Source organism: Sminthopsis crassicaudata, chromosome 2 (genome assembly GCF_048593235.1).
Source record: "Sminthopsis crassicaudata isolate SCR6 chromosome 2, ASM4859323v1, whole genome shotgun sequence".
In the NCBI taxonomy this organism is placed as follows: domain Eukaryota; kingdom Metazoa; phylum Chordata; class Mammalia; order Dasyuromorphia; family Dasyuridae; genus Sminthopsis; species Sminthopsis crassicaudata.
The window spans coordinates 330,588,585-330,608,857 of record NC_133618.1 but is presented as its reverse complement, the minus strand read 5'-3'; the positions used below and the strand labels follow the sequence as shown (position 1 = coordinate 330,608,857).

At 34.1% G+C, this 20,273-nt stretch overlaps 1 protein-coding gene across 1 annotated transcript in view; it reads right to left on the bottom strand.

The window, feature by feature from the left end:
* MTHFD1 (methylenetetrahydrofolate dehydrogenase, cyclohydrolase and formyltetrahydrofolate synthetase 1) overlaps positions 1-20,273 on the bottom strand; it is a 56,159-nt gene that overhangs the window by 28,805 nt on the left and 7,081 nt on the right. Inside the window, exons 2-12 of the mRNA XM_074290353.1 lie at positions 17,643-17,727; positions 13,505-13,564; positions 12,858-12,911; positions 11,084-11,220; positions 10,828-10,928; positions 9,026-9,162; positions 8,317-8,428; positions 5,080-5,207; positions 2,787-2,884; positions 2,483-2,656; positions 263-399 (exon numbers count right to left, since the gene is read on the bottom strand). Coding sequence (XP_074146454.1) covers positions 263-399; positions 2,483-2,656; positions 2,787-2,884; positions 5,080-5,207; positions 8,317-8,428; positions 9,026-9,162; positions 10,828-10,928; positions 11,084-11,220; positions 12,858-12,911; positions 13,505-13,564; positions 17,643-17,727 — 1,223 coding nt within the window. The remainder of the gene's footprint in view (positions 1-262; positions 400-2,482; positions 2,657-2,786; positions 2,885-5,079; positions 5,208-8,316; positions 8,429-9,025; positions 9,163-10,827; positions 10,929-11,083; positions 11,221-12,857; positions 12,912-13,504; positions 13,565-17,642; positions 17,728-20,273) is intronic.

Genomic DNA, 20,273 nt, shown 5'->3' with positions numbered 1-20,273 from the left:
CTTCCTATAAATAAAATCCCAGAGGATTCTTTTGTAATACTGACCACAACAGAAGGCAAGGAATAAGACTACTCCTGGTTAAAATCTGATAAGAATCCCCATTCAAATTGCAGTTGGAGAAGAAAAGAACTGGGATTTCTAAAACCATTAAGAAGATGCCTGGCCTGCCCAGAATTTAAAGGTTCTACTTCAGGGAACAAAAATCCAATCAAATGAAATGAAAAGGTCCCCAGTGACCATAGGATCAAAGATCAATGAATACCTTTTATTCCAAAGGTTGGGCCCTGAGATGGTTGTCGAACACAAGCAAACACATTCTGGTGAAGATGTGCTCCCAGAGCTTGAACCAGACCTATAGTGGTTGTGCTCTTTCCTTCTCCCAAAGGTGTAGGGGTTATTCTTCAATATAAAAATGAAACAAGGAAAAGGAAAACAAAACAAAACAGAAACAAAATAACTTGTTTACAGTACTTGAATTTCATTCAATCTTTTGCTAATACTTTAGTAACTATTGTGGGACAAAAGAGAAAACTACAGTCATGTGAATGGAATAAAAGATATAGAGAACTCACTCACTGACTACTTTACTACCCTACTAGAATTTGTGGCATGAAATAATTCTACTATTACAAAAAAATATCTGAGAAGGAAATGCCTGAAATGGCATCACTTCCATTCGTTTTAGGGATCTGATATAGCTCCTAAAACTATGAAATGAAATTAACATTCTACTGTGTGTGTCTCCATTCTCTATGAAGTAGCTACTACAATTTTGGGGGGAGGAATAGAAACCATGGTCATGGTTAGTCCAGGAAACTGAGCCTCAAATTAGATAAAGATCACGATTTTCCCACTTAACTTATATGATTTTCTTTCTACAGTACAATGGGGAAAAAAAGCACTGAACTGAAGTTGAGATCTATGCTCTAGTGCTAACCTTACAAATCACTTCACCTCCTTAGAGATAGTTCAGCATCTGTAAAATGAGGGTAGATATTTCCAGTCATATGACAAAATGCTCTAAATTAGCATTGATTAGAGAAATGCAAATCAAAGCAATTTCGAGATACCACCTTACAGTCTCAATTGGCTATGATGAGAAAAAAAGAAATATTAGAGGGGAAGTGAGAAAACTAGGGCAATATATTGTTGGTGGAGTTGTGAAATGATCCAACAATTCTGGAGAACAATTTGGTACTATGGCCAAAGGGCTATTAAACTGTGCATACCTTTTGATCCTGCAGTATCTCTAATGAGTCTGTGTCTCTAAAGAGATCATAAAGGAGGGACAGGGACCCACATGTGCAAAAATGTTCATATCAGACCATTTTTTTAATAGCAAGGAACTGGAAACTGAATGGATGCTCATTAGTTGGTATAATAAGTTATAGCATACTAAGGCATACCTATAAGAAAGGATGGGCAGTATGATTTCAGAAAAGCCTAGAAAGACCTATGTGAACTGATGCTGAGTGAAGTGAGTAGAACCAGGATAATATTATATGCAGCAACAAGAAGATTATGTGATGACGCTCTTCTCAATAATGTGGTGATTTAAGACAATTCCAATAAACTTGGGATGGAAAATGCCATCCACATCCAGAGACAACTATGGAGACTTAATGTGGATAAAAGTGTTTTCACCTCCTTTTTTCTATTGGTCGTTTGCTTGTTTTTATTTTTTTCCATTTTAATCTAATTTTTCTTATATACCTAAAATGGATTGCTTGTTGTCTTTGGAAAGTGAGAAAAATTTGGAACACAAAATTTTGCAAAGCTGAATATTGACAATTATGTTAGCAAGAACTAGTCTCCTTAGCTCTAAAATTCTGACTCATTAAAAATTGCAGATCATTTGATGCAATGATGATAACTATTAGAAATATACATCTAAGAGATGAATATCTATAATGTACAAAAATTATTTAGAGCATCATTTTGGAAACAAAGCTGGACCTATCAACTAGAATTGTACAAATTCTTACATATGAGAGTAAAAAATGACAAGAGGAGTTTAAAGAAATCTGGGAAGATCTGTATGAACTACTGCTGAACGAAGTGAGCAGAACCAGAACAATTTTGACACTGACTACAACAGTGTAAAGGACAAGAGCTTAGACAGTTTTAAGAACTCTGAACATTGTAAAGACCAATCATGACTCCATTAAGTCTGTTATCAAACATGTTTCTCTACTTTTGGCAAAGAAGTAATGGATGATACTTGTAAAATGAAGCTTATTATGTGAATTTCTTTTGCTCATACTATTTCTTACGATGGGAGGGTTTTCTTTTTGGTAGGGCTTTGGAAAATTCAAAAAGGAACAAGGAAGAATAAGAATGCTGCTAAAAAAAAAAAGTCAATGAAATGTTCATCTATGTTCATGTTTGTCAAGTTCATAATAAATAAAAGTGTGTGTGTGGAAATCTATGATTAGATTTTGGGTTACCAATCAACTTAGTAAAATATATCAGAAAAACATACCCTGTTACAACCACATATTTTCCATCAGGTTGGTGTTTCAGGCGTTCTAAGGTAGAAAGTAGAACTTTGGCTTTTGTGTGACCATATACTTCCAATTCTTCAGAGAGCAAGCCAATTTCTTTAGCCAGGTAACCAATGGGCTTTGGTGTACAAGAACGTGATATTTCAATGTCACTTTGAAGAAATATAGAGGAAAATTTTATGTAGCATTTCATTCAATCTAACAAATTGTTCTCTCAGAGTAAGCTGCTTCTAGAAATACCATAAAGATACACTAATTACATATTTCAGGGAAGAAAATTACCTTGGAACAGGGGTCTTCAGGCTAAGATGATTATACTGAATATTCCACTTTCCTGGTATACATTTCTCTAGGAAATGCTTTGCACTTTCTACTGTACTCTAAATAAAAAGAAAAAGACAAACACACAAAAGATTAATATAACCTTCCAAAAGAAAGTAATTATCTGATTTTTCACATGATAACCGATAATGATAAAATGATAATTGTTCCCTTTTCTGCTTTTGGGGCATAACTTTCAGAAAGTACATATATTTTAAATCAGGCACTAAAATATCAACAACATGAACATTTCCACATATAAAGGACAGAAAAAGGTACATAAAGTTTCCTTCCGTTCTCTTGTATACTAGAAATTAAAAAACAAAACAAAAACAAAAAAACCCATCACTCCCTGAAATGATCAAAAACATTTTCCTACCTTTCCTTAAACTCATCTGCTGAATTTGAGATGCTCTAATTTTGTAGCAGCAGTAAATTTTTTTTGGTAAAGCTTGTACAAGCTATTTTAGTTGAAAGCACACATTATAAGATATCAATGGGAAGAAATGATACAATCTATTAAAACGGCAAGGGATGCTGTTTTCCAAGACATCATACCACAGTCACATGTATGATGGAAAGACAAATGACATTCAGCTCTGAAGTCAAGAGGACCTGAGTTCAAATCTGACCTTAGACACTTAACACTTCCTAGCTGTGTGATCCTGGGTAAATCACTTAGCCCCAGTTGCCTCAGGAAAAAAAATAAAATTCTCCCAGATGTAATGACAAAGAACATGGAATGTAGAGTCAGTGATAGGCCTAAGTCTGAATCTTTTTTTCCAATACTTAGTAGTTATATGTTTCTTCACCTATATAAAGGAGTTAATATACTTAATATGTAAACCTATCTCATAGGCTTGTTAGGATTATGTGACATATATATATATATACATGCACACATACACACACATATAGAGCATTGTAAGCTTTAAAGTACAATATAAATGTCAGCAATTGTTACTGCTATAGTCAACTTTTGAATGAGAAGCAGTTCCATCAATAGAGCTGGCTTTGAAATAATAAGGAAGTCCTGAATTCAAGTCTCCTTTCTGGACACAGATTTGCAACAGGATTGTGTGCTAGAAACAACTTTTCAGTTGCTCTCCAGACAGCTTTCTAAGCCTGCACTTCAAAAGTAGAGGGACTTACCTTCCTGAGAGCTCCCTATTCAAAAGTAATCATGGGTCTGATTTAAAAAAAAAAAAAAAAAGCCCCCCAAACTTCCCAATTATCTTAGATAGATTAGAAAAGAGGTAATAATTGCATACAATAAAGGATATACTATCTATGTCTAATTTTAGAAGTAAATACTTTCCCATTCTCCTCTTCCGTCTAATCTGACTCTATGGTGGAGAGATCCAAGATTCTTGTAATAATATCATTTTAGAATTGGAAGGGGATCTTAGGTCATTTAGTCATATTTCTTCAGTTTACAGATTAGAACAGAAATGCCCAGATAATTTAAGTGATTTTCCCAAGGTTAAAAATTGAGTTATAAGAATCAAGGCAAGGACCCAAATTGCTTGAATCTAGCTTTAGTGCTCTTTCCATTACCTTACAATAAAGAATTATTCACCCACCAGCCTTGAACTCAGGAATACCCGAGTTCAAACCTGGTATCAGACACTTCCTAGATGAGTGATCCTGGGCAAGTCACTTAACTCCAATTGTCTCAGCAAAAAAAAAAAAAAAAAAAAAAAAAAAAAGAAAGAAAAGAAAAGAAGGCACAAAATGAATAATTCTTCCCCCCTCCCCCAGACAATTGGGGTTAAGTGACTTGTCCAGGGCCACACTGCTAGGAAGTATTAAGTGTCTGAGGTCAGATTTGAACTCGGGTGCTCCTGACTTCAGGGCTGGTGCTCTATCCACTGCACCACCTAGCTGCCCCAACTTTGTGCCTTATTTTCAAAGTTTTCATTCCAGGCTAGGTTGAATACTAGGCAGCAGGCTCTTGGGCTACGCCTCCCATCATTCATAGTTGGAATGTATTTTAAGAAAGTTAAGAAATCAACATTTAGAGATAATCTGGCCATAGGTCCATTCCTGTGGTACAAATATTTTACTCTACATTTATGTTATCTTAATCTCCACATAAACTCCTCTGCCAGACTCATATACTTATTTATTTTTTTCTAAGCATATTTTCAAACCATTTCTGAAACTGAAGGATAAAATAAACAACCATTGTCTGTTGTGGCAACTGTTATGAAATAAAACTTTTCTTATTTTACTTTTTTGTGAATGAAAATACCTGCATTAACATTGCCACGGTCATAGGTCCAACTCCACCAGGCACTGGGGTGATGTAGGAAGCCTTCTCTTTTGCTTCATCATAAGCCACGTCCCCCACAACTCTTTTTCCATTAGGTTTTGTATTATCTACAAAATAATTTTTAAAAACAGAAAAATCCTTACAATAACCCAGACTGAATTTTCAGTTCTTCATCCTGTGTTTTTACCAACTCTGTGCTTCTTACCATATCTGATAGAGTAACAGTTATTTGAGAATTGTACTAAAAACTTAAATGGGCTTAAAATCTTGGGTCCTACCAGGTATAATTCCTTTTTTTCTCTTTAAAGAATAGGATAAACAGTAGTTGTTAAATTATTAAAATAAACAAATACAAAAAGATGGAAAAACATAATAAAATGCTTAGGCTTTGATAGGCTAACAAGAGAAACTTTTTTGCCAGATACCAGGCATTAAAGAAAACCAAAACTGCTCTTTATTCTTTATGCCAATTAACAGTTCCATAATGAACCCTTCTTAAAATGTTAATTTATCAAGGCCTACAAAGGGAGTTTTTTAGGTGCACAAAGCCTGAACCCTGTCACAGCTGCCAAATCCCGTTTCTACAGCAACTGTCAGAATTCTGTTAAGCTCCCTGCGTGATCTGAAGAATAATTCAACATCCAATTCCAAAGATGAGCAGCTCCATAAATGTATGCAAAAGGCAAAGAATGTAATTATGCTTTCCTCAAAAGGATGCCAAGAACAACTACAAATCTTACCAGCAAAGAATAATTATTTGGGAGAACAAAAGCAAAGGATACACCATATACTCCTTACACAAAGCAACTCCCACACTTAGTTTCACTGCTTCTCCTAAAAAAGGGAAGGAGGTCTAGACTTCTGCAGCTACAAGGTTCAGAGCCAGAATCTGGAATTCCATTGTGAGTGGGGCCTTTCAACATCTGCATGTAACCTTGTTTCAGTCATCACTTTTCTTAGTTTTAATTTTTCTGAGGATAAGAAGGCTATATGGGAAAGAGCACTGCACTTTGTCAAAAAGACCTGGGTTCTAATCCAAGCTCTGACTTCATAGCATCTTCTGTGATGTTGGGAAATGCTATCTTCCCTAACAAACTTAGAAGGATGTTTCTAAAACTAAGTAAGATAATGTAAATGAAAGTGCTTTGAAAAATAAAACACTATGCAAATTTAAGGGATCATCAAGATGCTCATCTATAGAAACCATGACTATCAATGTATCATATAACTTTTTAATTATAATTTGGTCTTTGCTGATAAAAAAAAGTCTCCTGTGAAAGTTTTAGATTGTGAGGCTTTTTGTTTGTTTTTAGGCAGCAAAGTGGGAAAGAATACCTATTTCTGAGATTATGGTAAAAGGCTCTGTCAGAGTAACATTTCTGATTAATAGAACTATAGCACATGACAGTCAACTATTATCTATAAACTGGTTTTTATATTCACCTTAAAACTTTTCTTTTTCTGTACTCTAGAATTTAGTCCAATAAGGAGATAGGCTTACAAACTGATTCCCTGTTTCCAGGGGAAACCCCTCTCCTCCCCAATTCTTAATAAATAATAAATAGCATTCACTCAACAAATAGCAAACACTCAACAGTTCCCAAAATCTACTCTTCCTCCATAAAACCTAAGGTTTATGACAGCTAACGCTCTCTCTCTCTCTCTTTCTCTCTGTTGGCTCTTTGCCTTAGGAATGGTATGATTGCCATAATGGACACTTTTCAACATGAAGATGTGGAAACATTTACAGAATTCCAGCATCTAAAGTTTGGAAAGGTCCTCAGAAGCCATCTAATCCAATCCACAAGCTGAAGAATCTCTTTTAGAGCAGTCCCAACAAATAGCCCTCCAGCCTTTGATTAAAGAACTTCAGACAATGAGGGGAAACACTTGTCAGGAAATATTCTTCTACATGGAACTGAAACTTGCCTTCCAGAAACTTCTACCTCTGATTCCTAGTTTGGCCTATTACAACCAAACGTAGGAAGTCTAATCTCTCTTCCACATGACATCGCTCCAAATACTTGGAAACTGTTATCATGTCCCCTCTAAAGTCTTTTCTTCTACAGGGTATACATTCCCACTTCCATTAGATGATCCCCATATGGCATAGTTCCCATCTTCTCAATATCCCAGTCGCTCTCTTCAACTCTTAATTGGTATAGGCCTCTTGGATTTTTGGTAGGATGATCTTATTTTATGCTTTGAATGTACTACAAAAGTAATAATTAAATAAAGCAAAAGTAGTAATTAAATTAACATAAATTTAATTACTTAAATCAAGAAATTAATATTAAAGTAATAATCAAAATAAGAACCAAGATAAGAAGATCACTCTGTAGGGAACAAGGATGTATCCAAAAAGAATGTTTGGAAAGTTCAACTTTTGTTTTCATTTTCTCTACTACTGTTCTGTATTATTATTACTTTTTTCATGGAGCATAAGAACCAGTTTTGCAGAGTTGATGGAGGTCTTGTATTCCCAATAACAATCCACAGAAAAACAACATCAAGAAAGAGCTGTTTTTGTTTTATTCATAGTGACTCTGCAAAAGGCAAATTGTAGGGGAGGCTGATAAAAGCTTAAAGTTCAAGTAAACATTCTATGATAACTCTTAACCTGTAAGAGTAACTGGCTGTTATCTATCAACTTTGTTATTCCATCTCACTCCATCTCAAAAAGAATAAAGGTAAAGGATGGCAAGGACTGAAATTTTGTTACACAGAGGGCATAAGATAAAATCTTAAGCAGAAGAAACTCCAATGTCTCAGGAAGCAGTGAAAGTGATGAGTTGTAGGAGAGCAATTTCTTTATAATCCATTAGATAATTGCACTGCAGGAAAAATGAGCTATCAATTATGAGTTACTGCTTTAAAAGCATGGTGAGAGAGTGGGAGGGAGATTAAATATGGTGAAAACTTGACAGTGAATAATTTTCCTAGCAATTTAATAACTGTACCTCATATTTAAGATTAGAGGGGGAAAAGATTATCTCTTTAAGACTTGAAACAAAATCTAGAAGCTATACTTTATATTTATTCAATAATACTAGATTTCATCAACATTATCTAAAAGTTCCATTTCAGCACAAATTCTAGAAGAGTTCACTTATCACCATTTCATTCAATATGTACATTCATGGCTTACTTCCAATGAATCAAAGAATCTTCCTTTACCCTCCCCAATATTCCAAAAATAACGAATGGAGCACTAACCTGAAACATAGTTGATTCCACAGTCTATTACTATAGCTCCAGGTTTAATCCATTCTCCTTTCACCATTTCAGGTTGTCCAGTTGCAACTACAAGGATATCGGCTTTATTAACCTATCAAAAAAAAAAGGGGGGGGGGGGAGAGAAACAATCATAGCAGTAAATAGAAATAGATACTAGAAATGTATTTTAGGGCATTGAAATACCACCAGGAATCTTGTATTTTTCCTCTAAGCTATATTAAGTAAACTTTATAGGTCACTTAAGCTTCTTAGGACCTCAACTTTCCCATGTCTAAAACCAGGAGTATGAGCATGTCCTTTGCAGAGACATTATAAAAGAAATTTGCTGGGGGCATTTGGGTTGAAGGATGGAGAGGAAGAAAGCATTAAAGATGAGCCAAAGACATAACTAAAAAAATCTATTTCTGATACTTCTCTTTTCTCTCTGTGAAGGGAAGGATTAGCCTCTTCTTATTATGCATAAAGAAATCTTCTTGAACACCTTAATTTAGACATTTGCCTATGATTACAAAGACATTAAATCAGAACTTAGATTTTATGCTAGACTAGGGATTTCAATATTGTCAGAAAACAATGTCTAAGTGCTATTTTGTGACACCCAATCTCCTGCACCCTTATGGCAAAGCATACTTTTTGGTCAACTAACAATAATAAACGTTACATGTGCACTATTCCCTAAAGATCTTACCTCCTCAGACAACTGGACAGTCTTTGAATGGCATGTGGTCACCGTGGCATTATTCCATAGAAGCAAGTCATGCATTGGAGCACCAACAATCTTGCTGCGTCCAACCACCACAGCATGTCTACCAGCAATTTTCACTCCTGAAAGAAACCCCAGAATCAATTTCAGACACAAAGGCAAGAGGTATTTGTTCTTAATGCAATATACATCTTACTAGGGTCAGAGGGAATAAATGTTCATGTATGGGTTTCTATTATAAGTCAAAAACTTTTTAAGTTTCTTCACCCCCTTCTAAGTTTGACTAATAAATTGAGACTTGGATATGTGCTCTTTCTTGCTGTGGGTTTTCTGAAAGCAGTTTAAGCAAAATTCATTCACTGAGTCATAGCAGAGTGGGAAGAAAACCTACACATATGAAAAAGAAAAACTTGACATAACTAAACAGCAATATGGTAGAGGGACCAGATTAAATTACAAGAAACAAAAGACGGTGAGGGAGTTAGAAAGCAAAGAGAAGAGAGAAATAAGTATAGACAGAGGCTATGGATGGAAAAGAAGGATCCCAAGACCAGAGATTTAGATCTGGAAAGTATCTCATACATAGTCTAACACCTTCATTTTGCAGAGGAGGAAACCAGGGCCCTGGAAGGGGAGGTGATGCACAGGAGCCCAGGTTCCCCAAACATTCCCCTGCCCCAAACGAAAAAATGCCCCATTATCTGGTGAAATAAAGAGAAATCACATATGAAAGCCTATGCCAGACTTATGAATACATAGAAGGACTGATAAAATCCTGTAGGAACCTTGGAATGGGCCAGTTGAGAGAATTCAACTGGAATACAAATCAAGCCTGGGCAACTGGAAAGGACTAGTCTGGTCCTGCCTGAGAAGCCCTCTGGCAGAAAAGCCTCAAATAAAAGTGGTTGGGTGCAACTCCAAAGTCTTCTGTAGGGACCCAGTGTGGGAACAGCTCTAACTGCATTTAAGGCAGGGGAACAGACCAGAGCTATGTGGCAAGGAAGTGGATCTAGGCAGAGCCCAACACTAAGGCAACACTGAAGACACTTGAGGGTACATTCTAATCATGTTCACTGCATATGGAACCAGACAAGTCCTGAAAGAACCATGTCTGACCCAACCATAGACCACTGTTCTCTTACCCCCAACTTAGATAGCCTAAGACTGCCAATATGAACAAACCAAGAAATACAATAAACACTTAATATTTTAAAAAATAATATTAAAAATTTTTAGGAAAAATTAATTACCATTCCATTCATGTGCAGCTATATGTATTTATATGCTGACTCCTTATTTATATGTTGAGTCTAGCCCTTAGATTGTAAGTTTCTAAAGACCAGGAACAATTTCTTGACTTTCTTTGAAAATCACCCAACCCTTTGCTCAGTGTATTAAATATTAAGCTCACAAAATGTTTAATAAATGCTTGCTGACTGATGAATAAATGTAAAGACCAAAATATATATATATATATATACATATATATATATATAAATAACTAAATCAAAGTATCCATTACTCTTAAAAAAAAAAAAAAACTCAAAACAAAGATTTTTAATTAATTTGTTATGAACAAATATGTTCTGATGGTTATAATATATATGAGCTTGAGGAAAGATGTCCTTTATATAAATTTTGTAGTTAGTATAAAATGTAGAATAAGTTCTTAAATTAATGCCAGGTTGTCTTACATGGAACCATTGAATGAAAAATATAAATATTAATAGAAGACTTTAAAAAACCAAAAAACAAAAAAGAAAGAGGCTCTGAAAAATTAGCCTTACCCGTCTTTTTGATAAGTTCCAAGCATCCTTTTGGTGTACATGGAATGAAACAATCTCCTAAGTCACCTCTAGCAAGCTTTCCTGCACTGATGCTAGTTAATCTGAAACATTAAATTAAAGGCAGAAGAAATAAGAACAAGGCAATTAAGGTCTTTGAACCTTTTTAAACAGTGGCAAGAAGTTTCCCTGAATAATTAATACATGTTCTAAAGATACAATGACTTTAAAATGAAGTGAGTCAAAAAGGCAAACACACCCATCCACATCCTTTTCGGGAGCAATGGTATTTGTCACCAGCTCAGTGTTAATGGTCTTCTCTGAATCTAAAGGTAACTGGACCAGGAGTCCATGAACAGCAGGGTCTTCATTCAAAGATGTGATGCACCTTAAAACCTAAAAACAAAATTTCTTTAAGTTAATGAAGGTAGAGGGTTGGAATGGAAATTATTGTAAGGCAAAGACTATTGGTCTCACTTGCTTTCCAAGAATTCTGGTTTAGATAGTTCCAAGAAAAAAAACCCCACTATCATATAGGTCCTGCATATAACTTTCCTGTTAGATTAAAACACCTCCTAATAATATCTCTAGATACTAGAGAGGTATGCTGAGATAGTAATTTAAAAAGGGGTTTTCGAAAGTGGACAGGAGAGGTGGGCATGGAAATCTCTGAGGGAAAATAGTCTAGATCAATGATTTATTTCATTGTTTTAAGATATTCCTGATGAAGAAGCTCCTACAAATGTAGGTAGCTAGATGAAAACTGCAATTTCTGCAGTTTATAGTTCTAAAGAGATGTCTAGGACACTGAGAGGTTAAGTAATTTGCCCAGGTTACACAGTAAATTTGTGTCAAAGCTAAGACTTAAATCCAGTTTCCCTGGCACTGAGGTTGGTTCTCTATTATACTACTCTGCTTCTTGGCCTGTCTTCTTACTTAGTCATTCATTTAGGACCCTATCATCAGCTTTACTTTTTAATAACTTGTTATTGGAATGCTTTGAATAAGCATTAAGACTATACTATCAAGCAATCAACAAACATTTATTAAAAATTTACAAAATAAAGTTTGTAAAGATAAAAAAGAAATAGTTCCTCAGAATTTCCTTTCTATAAGAGACAACATATAAGGTCCAGAAACGGCCTGATGTAGGGAATGGCATTAAATGAGTTAAGTTTTGAAGGAAGCAAGGGATTCTAAAAGGTAGAAGTAAGGTGAGAAGGAAACATATTCAAATTATAAGAGTCAGCCTGTGCAAAGGTAAGGAGATAGGATGGCAAGTCATATATGAGCAACAAGAAAGTAAGTAAATCTGGCCAGAATATATATTAAATGAAGGGAAGAATAGCAAACTAATCTGGAAAAATCACCTAAGGTCTGATTGGAAAGGACTTTCAATTCCAAAAAGAAGTTTTTATTTTATTCTAAAAGAAACAGAATCATTGTGCTTTAGGAAGATAATTTTGGCCACTTTGATGTTACGTTATGAGAGAGGAGGTAAAGAATGGCTGCTTGGGCAACAATTAGAAACACATTCCACATTCCAAGTATGAGGGTCTGAAATAAAGTGGTAACTCTTGAGGGTAAAGGAGAGGATATTTAAGAGAGACAATGGATTCAATATGGAGTTTAACTTCTTATATAACTTCATATATAGCACCTTTTATGTGTTTGAGTTATTTTATACGATAACTGTGTCTGTCATATTTACTTATTAGACTGTATGCTCTATGAAGGCAGTGATCTGGTATTTTTCTTTGTTATTTCCCTCAGTTTTTAGCAAAATGCTCTAAACACAGCAGACACTAAATAGATGTGTGCTCAATGATGAATAACCTGATCAAAGCACTACATCATTTCTTCTGAGTTCCTTCCTATGGCCCTAAGATATGAGAAGAGGTATGTATATATCACACACAGACGGACATTCAGACACAGACACACACATACCTTTAGTCCTGAAAATGTCTATACATGTCCATAATCATATGGAACAATAAGGAAGTTTGTTCCACATGGGCCCAACAACTTACCTCTGCCTCACTTGAAGTTCTTGGTAGTTTAATATGTGTGGCTTTGATTCCAATCTGGAAGAATGAACATGTAAAACATATTTAATGATCTAATTAGCCAAAATGGAAGAACTGCAAGATAGGATTTTAATGATAAATAATATCCTCTATGTCCTAAAAGAATCTGTAGCATTCTAGTGATTATGATAAACCATCCCCTGGAGGGTCCTGAAGACCGTTTCAAGGAGTTCACAAACTTAAAATTATTTTTTATAACAATAATAAAACTCTGAATTTCTAAGATGGCCAACAATGACAGTATATAGTCCACAAGCTCTTCATGTGGGGTCCTCAATAACTTTTAAGAAAATAAAGAGGCTCAGAAGCCAAAAAGTTCAAGAACCACTGTCATAAAATTACTCATTTATTTATTTTCCCACAGTACTTCAGATTTATTGTGTTTCTTTAATTTTTCCATTCTAGCTCTCTATTTAAGAGCAAAGCAAATAATAAAAAACCAGAGTCTCTAGTTAAAAGCCACCTATTTCTAATTTGTAATACAAGTCAAATTAGGATAAAGGTATCAGAATTTTAATTGGAAGGAGAGGGGTAGAGAAGTGGTGATTTGGAATCATTGTGCTAACTATCAGAATCAGCTAAGATTTTACCTCCTCAGCAGCTTTTAGTTTCATACTTATATAAAGATTTGAATCATCTCTATCTCCAACCTAGAATAAACAAATACAAAGATATTTAATGAGGTATAATATATTGAAAAGCCATTAGATTTTAGTTTGATAAAGTTGTGATTTTGTTTTTAATTGAAACAAACCTTATTACAGTTAGTTTTGGGGAATGTTATATATCTAGGAGAACTTAACACAGAAATATACAACCTTTGGAAATCAATAATCAGATACAGTTTATAATCCTGTGCTATCTTCCAATATCTGAGCAAAGAAAGACATATTCAATAAACATAAACAAGAATCTAATATTCCCTTCTCCCTTCTGACATTTAAAGCTGAGGAAATTAGGAAGATTGCTTGTATTGTTTTTGTCTTTTAAGAAATCTGTTACCCTCTAACTTGTTCCTAAGACAAAGAATTGTGCAGCTCTTGTTGGTAATAAACACTGGCAGGAAAATAAAACAATCATTATTTACACAGTATTATTATTTTATACAGAAAAACATATGTAAAGTAAGCAAAACAAGGAAAATAATATATACAATGATTTAAATAATGTAAATGTAAAGATTTGCTTTGCAATTTATCTGAGTTCAGCTACCTTTTAGTGTTTTTTTTTTTTTTTTTTAAATTTACATAATAGCTGTCACAGTGTATACTAGAATTGTCAAACACCTTGCATATAGAACTTCAGCAGGAATCAGATCAAAATAGAATTAGGAATATTCAAGAAAATAAAAACACAATATAACATTGAAAATGTTAATTTGTAGTTTTTTTAGTCGATATGTGACAACTCCCCAACCTCCCCCACCCCTCGGCCAAGGATCCATTTCTACCACTGATTTGCTTGGTTTTGCTTTCCTTGTCCTGTAGTCCTGTATCTCTTCATATTAGCTTTCCCATGTTTCTCTGAATCCCTTAGAGTTATCCTTTCTCACAGAAACAAATGTTCCAGTATACTCTCCTCTATGCCCTCTACAAGTGAGCTACTTTGGTTGTCTTTATTTCCTCAAAAACAAGTCATCTCTAGCCTCCTCACCTTTTCATAAGCAATCTCCCATACCCAGATTTCTCACTTTCCTCAATGGAATCCTCCAAGACTCAAGTTCAGAACCTATATTCTGAAGGAGGCCCTTTATAGTCTTGCCCATTGCTCCTGCTTTCACTCTACTGGAACAACCACTACTACTTAATCAAACAAATAGTTGTACTCACACACTAGCACTCTATTACAAATATTGTTAACCTAACTCAGACATGCACTTAAAGGAAAGATTAAAAGGAATAAAAGGAACTCAGTAACCAAAAACCCCTAGAAATTAATCTTCATTTACATTGTATACGTTTTATATGCAAAAAATTTTTTTTTCATATTTTTTCCACTAGATCATAAGATCTTTGAAGGCAGGGGCCATGTCTCCACTTCCTCACCTTTTTTTGGATATCCCTAGCACTTAACACAGCACCCCAAATAAAGCAAGCATTTATTAACAAATATTGTTGACCAACTAACATTTATGTATAACAATTTATTCAACTATTCTCCATTTTATAGGAAATTCATTTTGTTTCTAGCTTTTTGCCATCACAAAAATGTACCACTTACAAGACTAAATCTCTCAATGCCCCTACACAACTCTAACCTGTATTGACAGAGAGAATTCCTTATCAGAAGCTCCCAGTACTAATGGAATCCCAGGTCCAGCTATAAAAAAGAGTTGCTGTTTTAAAATTCATGTGCCATGAGTCATCAGTAAAGAACCTGCATAATGTACAACTAACAATAAGAATGAGGTCATGGAAATTATGTATTGGATTGTACTGGGTTTTATAGGAAAAAGAAAAGGAATATAATTTGACTGAACTACACACAATCAAGATGCCAAAATCAATTTCAGAAGAAATCTGGTTCCTTTATTTAGATTCCAAAGAAAGATGTATTACTCTAAAAATGGGCATCATCATTGATATTGTGTATTTTATTCTCTTGGACAAAAAATATGACTCAATATAGATTATTTTTTCTCTATGCTTTCACAGTTTATCATTTTACATTACTAAATATTAAATCTTGTAAATAAAAGTGGCAAAAAAAAAAAAAAAGCTTCACAATCAGGGTTGACCAACTAGATTTAACTCTATTTGATATAGCCTCCTACTCAGTTGCTACTATTCTTATGTAGTATAGTGGTGGAGCAGGAAAAAAATCCAAAACAATGGGTAGTAAAAATACCTAGGCTGAAATTCCATGGCCTTGATCATCTAGATCAGATTAATCTCTGAGATTCCTTTAGGCTCTAAAGTATGGATGGCTCAGCCCCGAGTTTAATTTTTCTCACCAAAAATATGGTAATAATATGTATTACCTGATCAGTAAGGTGTTGTGAGATTCTCATAAGAGGAATAGAAAGGAAAATGTAATTTAGAAACCCCCAAATGCGAGCTATTATTATTATTATTTATACTACAAAGATTCAAAACATATCTATTTACCACGATCCAAAGTGTCTATCATCTCTCTCTTAACTCCCTCAACAAAAAGAAACAATTGTTTCTAAGTGAATAAATAACCAATGACTAATGGTTTAATTGATCAATATTTTAATTAATGATTAATTTTTATCTTTTTTTTTTTTTTTGGAATATGGGGAACACTATAACACATATACCTTATGTTTGGCATATCAGACAATCCTAAACTTATACATAAATTGCTTTCCTTCAGTTTAAAACACCTTCCCCTGACTCCTATAGAACTCACTTTTATCTGTCAAATTCAATTATTTACTATGTAATCATGCAGGATCTAACAACACCCCTTCTAGTACTGTCTTGAATTGTTTAAAAAATCTTTGATTGTTATTTAATTTTTTGCATGCCTTTGGGTTTTATTATTATAATATTAAATCTTGAATTCCATTCAATACCTTTCTGTATACTACTGCCTTGTTAAGATTTGCTTTTACTTATTCTGAAAGTTTGTTTTTAACTTGTCTTAATATCTATGAGTTATTTCTCCATAGAAATGATGTTTTATACAAGCATATGGTTCAGTGTGAAAAGGCAATTTTATTCATATATGTGAAAATTCAAAGCACTTCTCTCATCAAAACATGGTAACAAATATCTCAGATTCTTTCCTGAGTTTTCACAGCAATCTTATTCCTATATAATGCATATAAAATCCAAATTTGATATCACTGATTATATATGAATGAAATAATCCAGAATTACTAATAAATGCCTTATACTTCACTTTTATCATGGGTTAATTGTCTATTAAGACTCAACATTACTATCAAGCAGCTATTTTCACACATACCTGCTTGTGAATTGGAAGCAGTTCATTCAAGACATACATAATACAAAGCAAGGGTAAGCATTGTTTTAAAAGCCTAATTAATTTTATTTCCCCAATGCCTTGTCTAATCATATATAATTCATATTATGAACCACTATCCTTTATATCACAAGAGCCAAATATCTGAGGCAAATCCACCAAAGATATGCATCTTGGTAAATACCTACAAAGCAGCTAAATAGAATCAATGGGTTTTTTTTTTGCTTTATGAAAACAGTGTAGATTAACCTATTCAAACAAGGAAGGTAGAGAAGGTTAGATAGAAGTCTTTAAACAGAGTATTGATAAAGAAAAATGTTATTATGGAAACCTGGACTTGATCATGACATATGTCTTCTCTCTTTAATAAACCTCCCCAATTCTTGGATATTCTAAGCACAGTTCTATAACATACTTTTGATTCTCACAGCAATTTGTGAAAAAGTAAGAAACAAAACAAAACAAAATCATAGAAGAGAACATGTGTCGGGAATATAACCATAGGTCTTCAAATTGTCTTTCCTTCTTAGCAACCCCAACCTTTCTAATAGGGAATAATTTGCAACAAAAAGCAACAGTGGCAAGATAATGGGGAAAGAAAATTATGTTACACAGTATCCATTCCTAATAAAAATTTCACAAGGAGTAAGATAATATATCTGGAAGCTGAAAGTATGTATAGTGTGTGGTAAGGTAATATTACAATTTCATATTTCAAATGAAAACTGCTTATTTCCCATGGGTCAAATTATTTTAATGAAGACATCATAATACCTGTATAATCGCCAGGCCTGGCCTGAAACCTGGAACCTGTTCCCTCATTTGAGCAACTTGACTCTTCAGTCTCTCTCTTACTTGCCTAGGGAGGAAAATAAAAAGGTTAGCCCCTTAACTACTGACCAGAAATCACAATCTAGGAAATTAAGATGTATTTTTCTCTCTGAAATTAAAACTAAAATTATTATAAAGACCAGTCTCCTCACACTCTCTTTGGAATTTCAAAGCAATTGAACATTCAAACCTGAAATAGAAATGAAACTCAAAGGTAAATATTCCACCTGGCACTAAATTTAGGCTCCTTGCATTGTTTCAGGGTTCAAGTTTCCTTGTCCTCACTGGTTAAGCAGAAACTTACAAGAAAACCATTTCACAATTAAAATGAGTAAGAAAAAGACAGTTCAAGTCCAAGGGAAATTCATATGTAAAGGTGATGGAAAGATTGACTATTTTACAGGCTATTCAATCTACATTTCTACACTACTCATCCAGGCCCTTGACTACTTTGTGGATATTATCTGGCTCTACTTTGGCAATAACAAAGCAGCCCTTTAGAGCCAAATTCACTGATGTTGTAAATGTAATTTTTGTTGAGGTACTGTTTGATCTAGATGACCTTTCGAGATTCCATCCAACTCTGAGGTTCTACAAGTTAGTGCACAACCTGTGAAAGTATTTGGAGAGATATTGTGGGCCAGAAGTGGTCTATAAGCCAATGAAAATCATATTAATAGTTGAGGCATTAATTTAAAAATACTGATTGTGCCTAAAGTGGGAATTATAGACTATAAATGTCTATGATTAACACTCCAAAAATGTAAATTATAAAACAAAAAAGTGTTTTTTATCCAGCAGCAACAACAACAAAATGGTAAAATCCTACATTAAATTCTTAGCCTTCACCAAAGTAGAATTAAATGAGATTAACAAATAAATAAAACTATTTCTGCTTTAAGGTTCCCTTATATATGTCTCAAGTTCTGATGCCTTTGGCTTTATCTTTCTTTTTTATATAGTTGCAGTTATTATGGATCCAATACTGGTTTGGCTGCTAAGTAGCTTGTATAGGTTTTCTCATATTCCTTGTATTCTACACATTAATCTTTTTATAGCACCATAACATTCCATTCTATTAACATAACTTATTGTATTATTCTCCAATTACAGTCACATAAGTTGTTTCTATTTATTGTTATTTCAAATGGAGCAATTATGAATATGAAAATGATGGTGGGAACCTGAGGGGAAGTGATATCTTCTTGGAATTTGTTTCAGGGAAGGAAAAGAAATCTAGGCATAGTCTAACACATATCCTAGAAACTAGAAAAGCATATTTTACAGAGTTTAGGGGAAAGATAGATAGAATCTCTGATGGACTAAAATTTCACAAAGACAAGACTAGAGAAAATGGGAAATGCTAAAGAGTCTGAAAACTCAAAAAGAATCAATTCCAAAAATGAAGAAAAATGAGATCTAACCATGATTACACCCAAGGAAATTTATCAACCAGTTTGGCTATGAAAGAAATGTAGAAAAAATAAAAACAAGGTGAGGAAAGAAAGGTTGAATATAAACACCAGTACAAGATATTGATTGCAGTGGAATGACTAACAGGAAGCTGATATCCCAAATAAGTAATATGAGCATTTAGTTGTAGATAAATTCAAGTCACCTGATCCAGATGAACTAACTGGAGAAGGGCAAATGTCTTGATTTTTTTAAAAAAGGAAGCAAGGAAGTAAATTAAATTTCCAGAAAAATTCTAGCACAAACCATTAAAAAGATGATAAACTTCTAGAAAAAAATAGATGGCGAGGTGATTGTGAATTGAGTTTACTTAGATTTTAATAAACCTTATGATAAAGCAAATCATACTGTTTTTCTGGAGAAAAGAGATGTGTATGTAACAACAAAGAGAAATGTATATGTAACAACATAAGATGAATTCAGAACTGGTTGGATGGCCATATTCACAAGAGCAGTTACTAATTGTTCAATGTTAAAGTGATTGGAATTCTCCTTTGGAGGGCTATGGGGATTTGTGCTTAGCCAAATGTTGGCTACTTTAAAAAAAAAAAAAAAAAACAATGGATAAATATTTATTACTACAACCACCAAATTTATAGAAGACACAAAGCTAAGAGGAAGACAGCTGGCCACAGTGAATAACTGAATCGGGATTCAAAAGGATCTTAATAGACTAAAGGCAACAAGGATAGCAAAGGATCTTGGGTCCATATGATCTGAGGATTTGCTGAAGGAATTAGGAATATTTTCTTTGGAGAAAAGAGTCGGGGAGGAAGTGATAGCTCTCTGCAAGTGTCTGAGAAGCTATGATGTGAAAGAGGGGTTAGACTTGTTTAATTTGGCCTCAAGGAACAGAATTAGATTATTGGTAGAGGATGGAGACAAAGTTAAGTTTGATTTAAAGGGGGAGGAATTTCTTTAAGGGGTGGAGGGCTTTTTTTCCCCTAGATCTTCAAACAGATTAGAAGCTTCTCATCCTGTTTCATATAGTGAAGATTCTTTGTGTATGAGTTGGATAATGTAGAAGGCCAGTATTGAGTAGGCGCATGAATGGAAGGAGTCTGGTCCAGGTATTGGAACCTTGCTTGGAGGCTCTGCTTG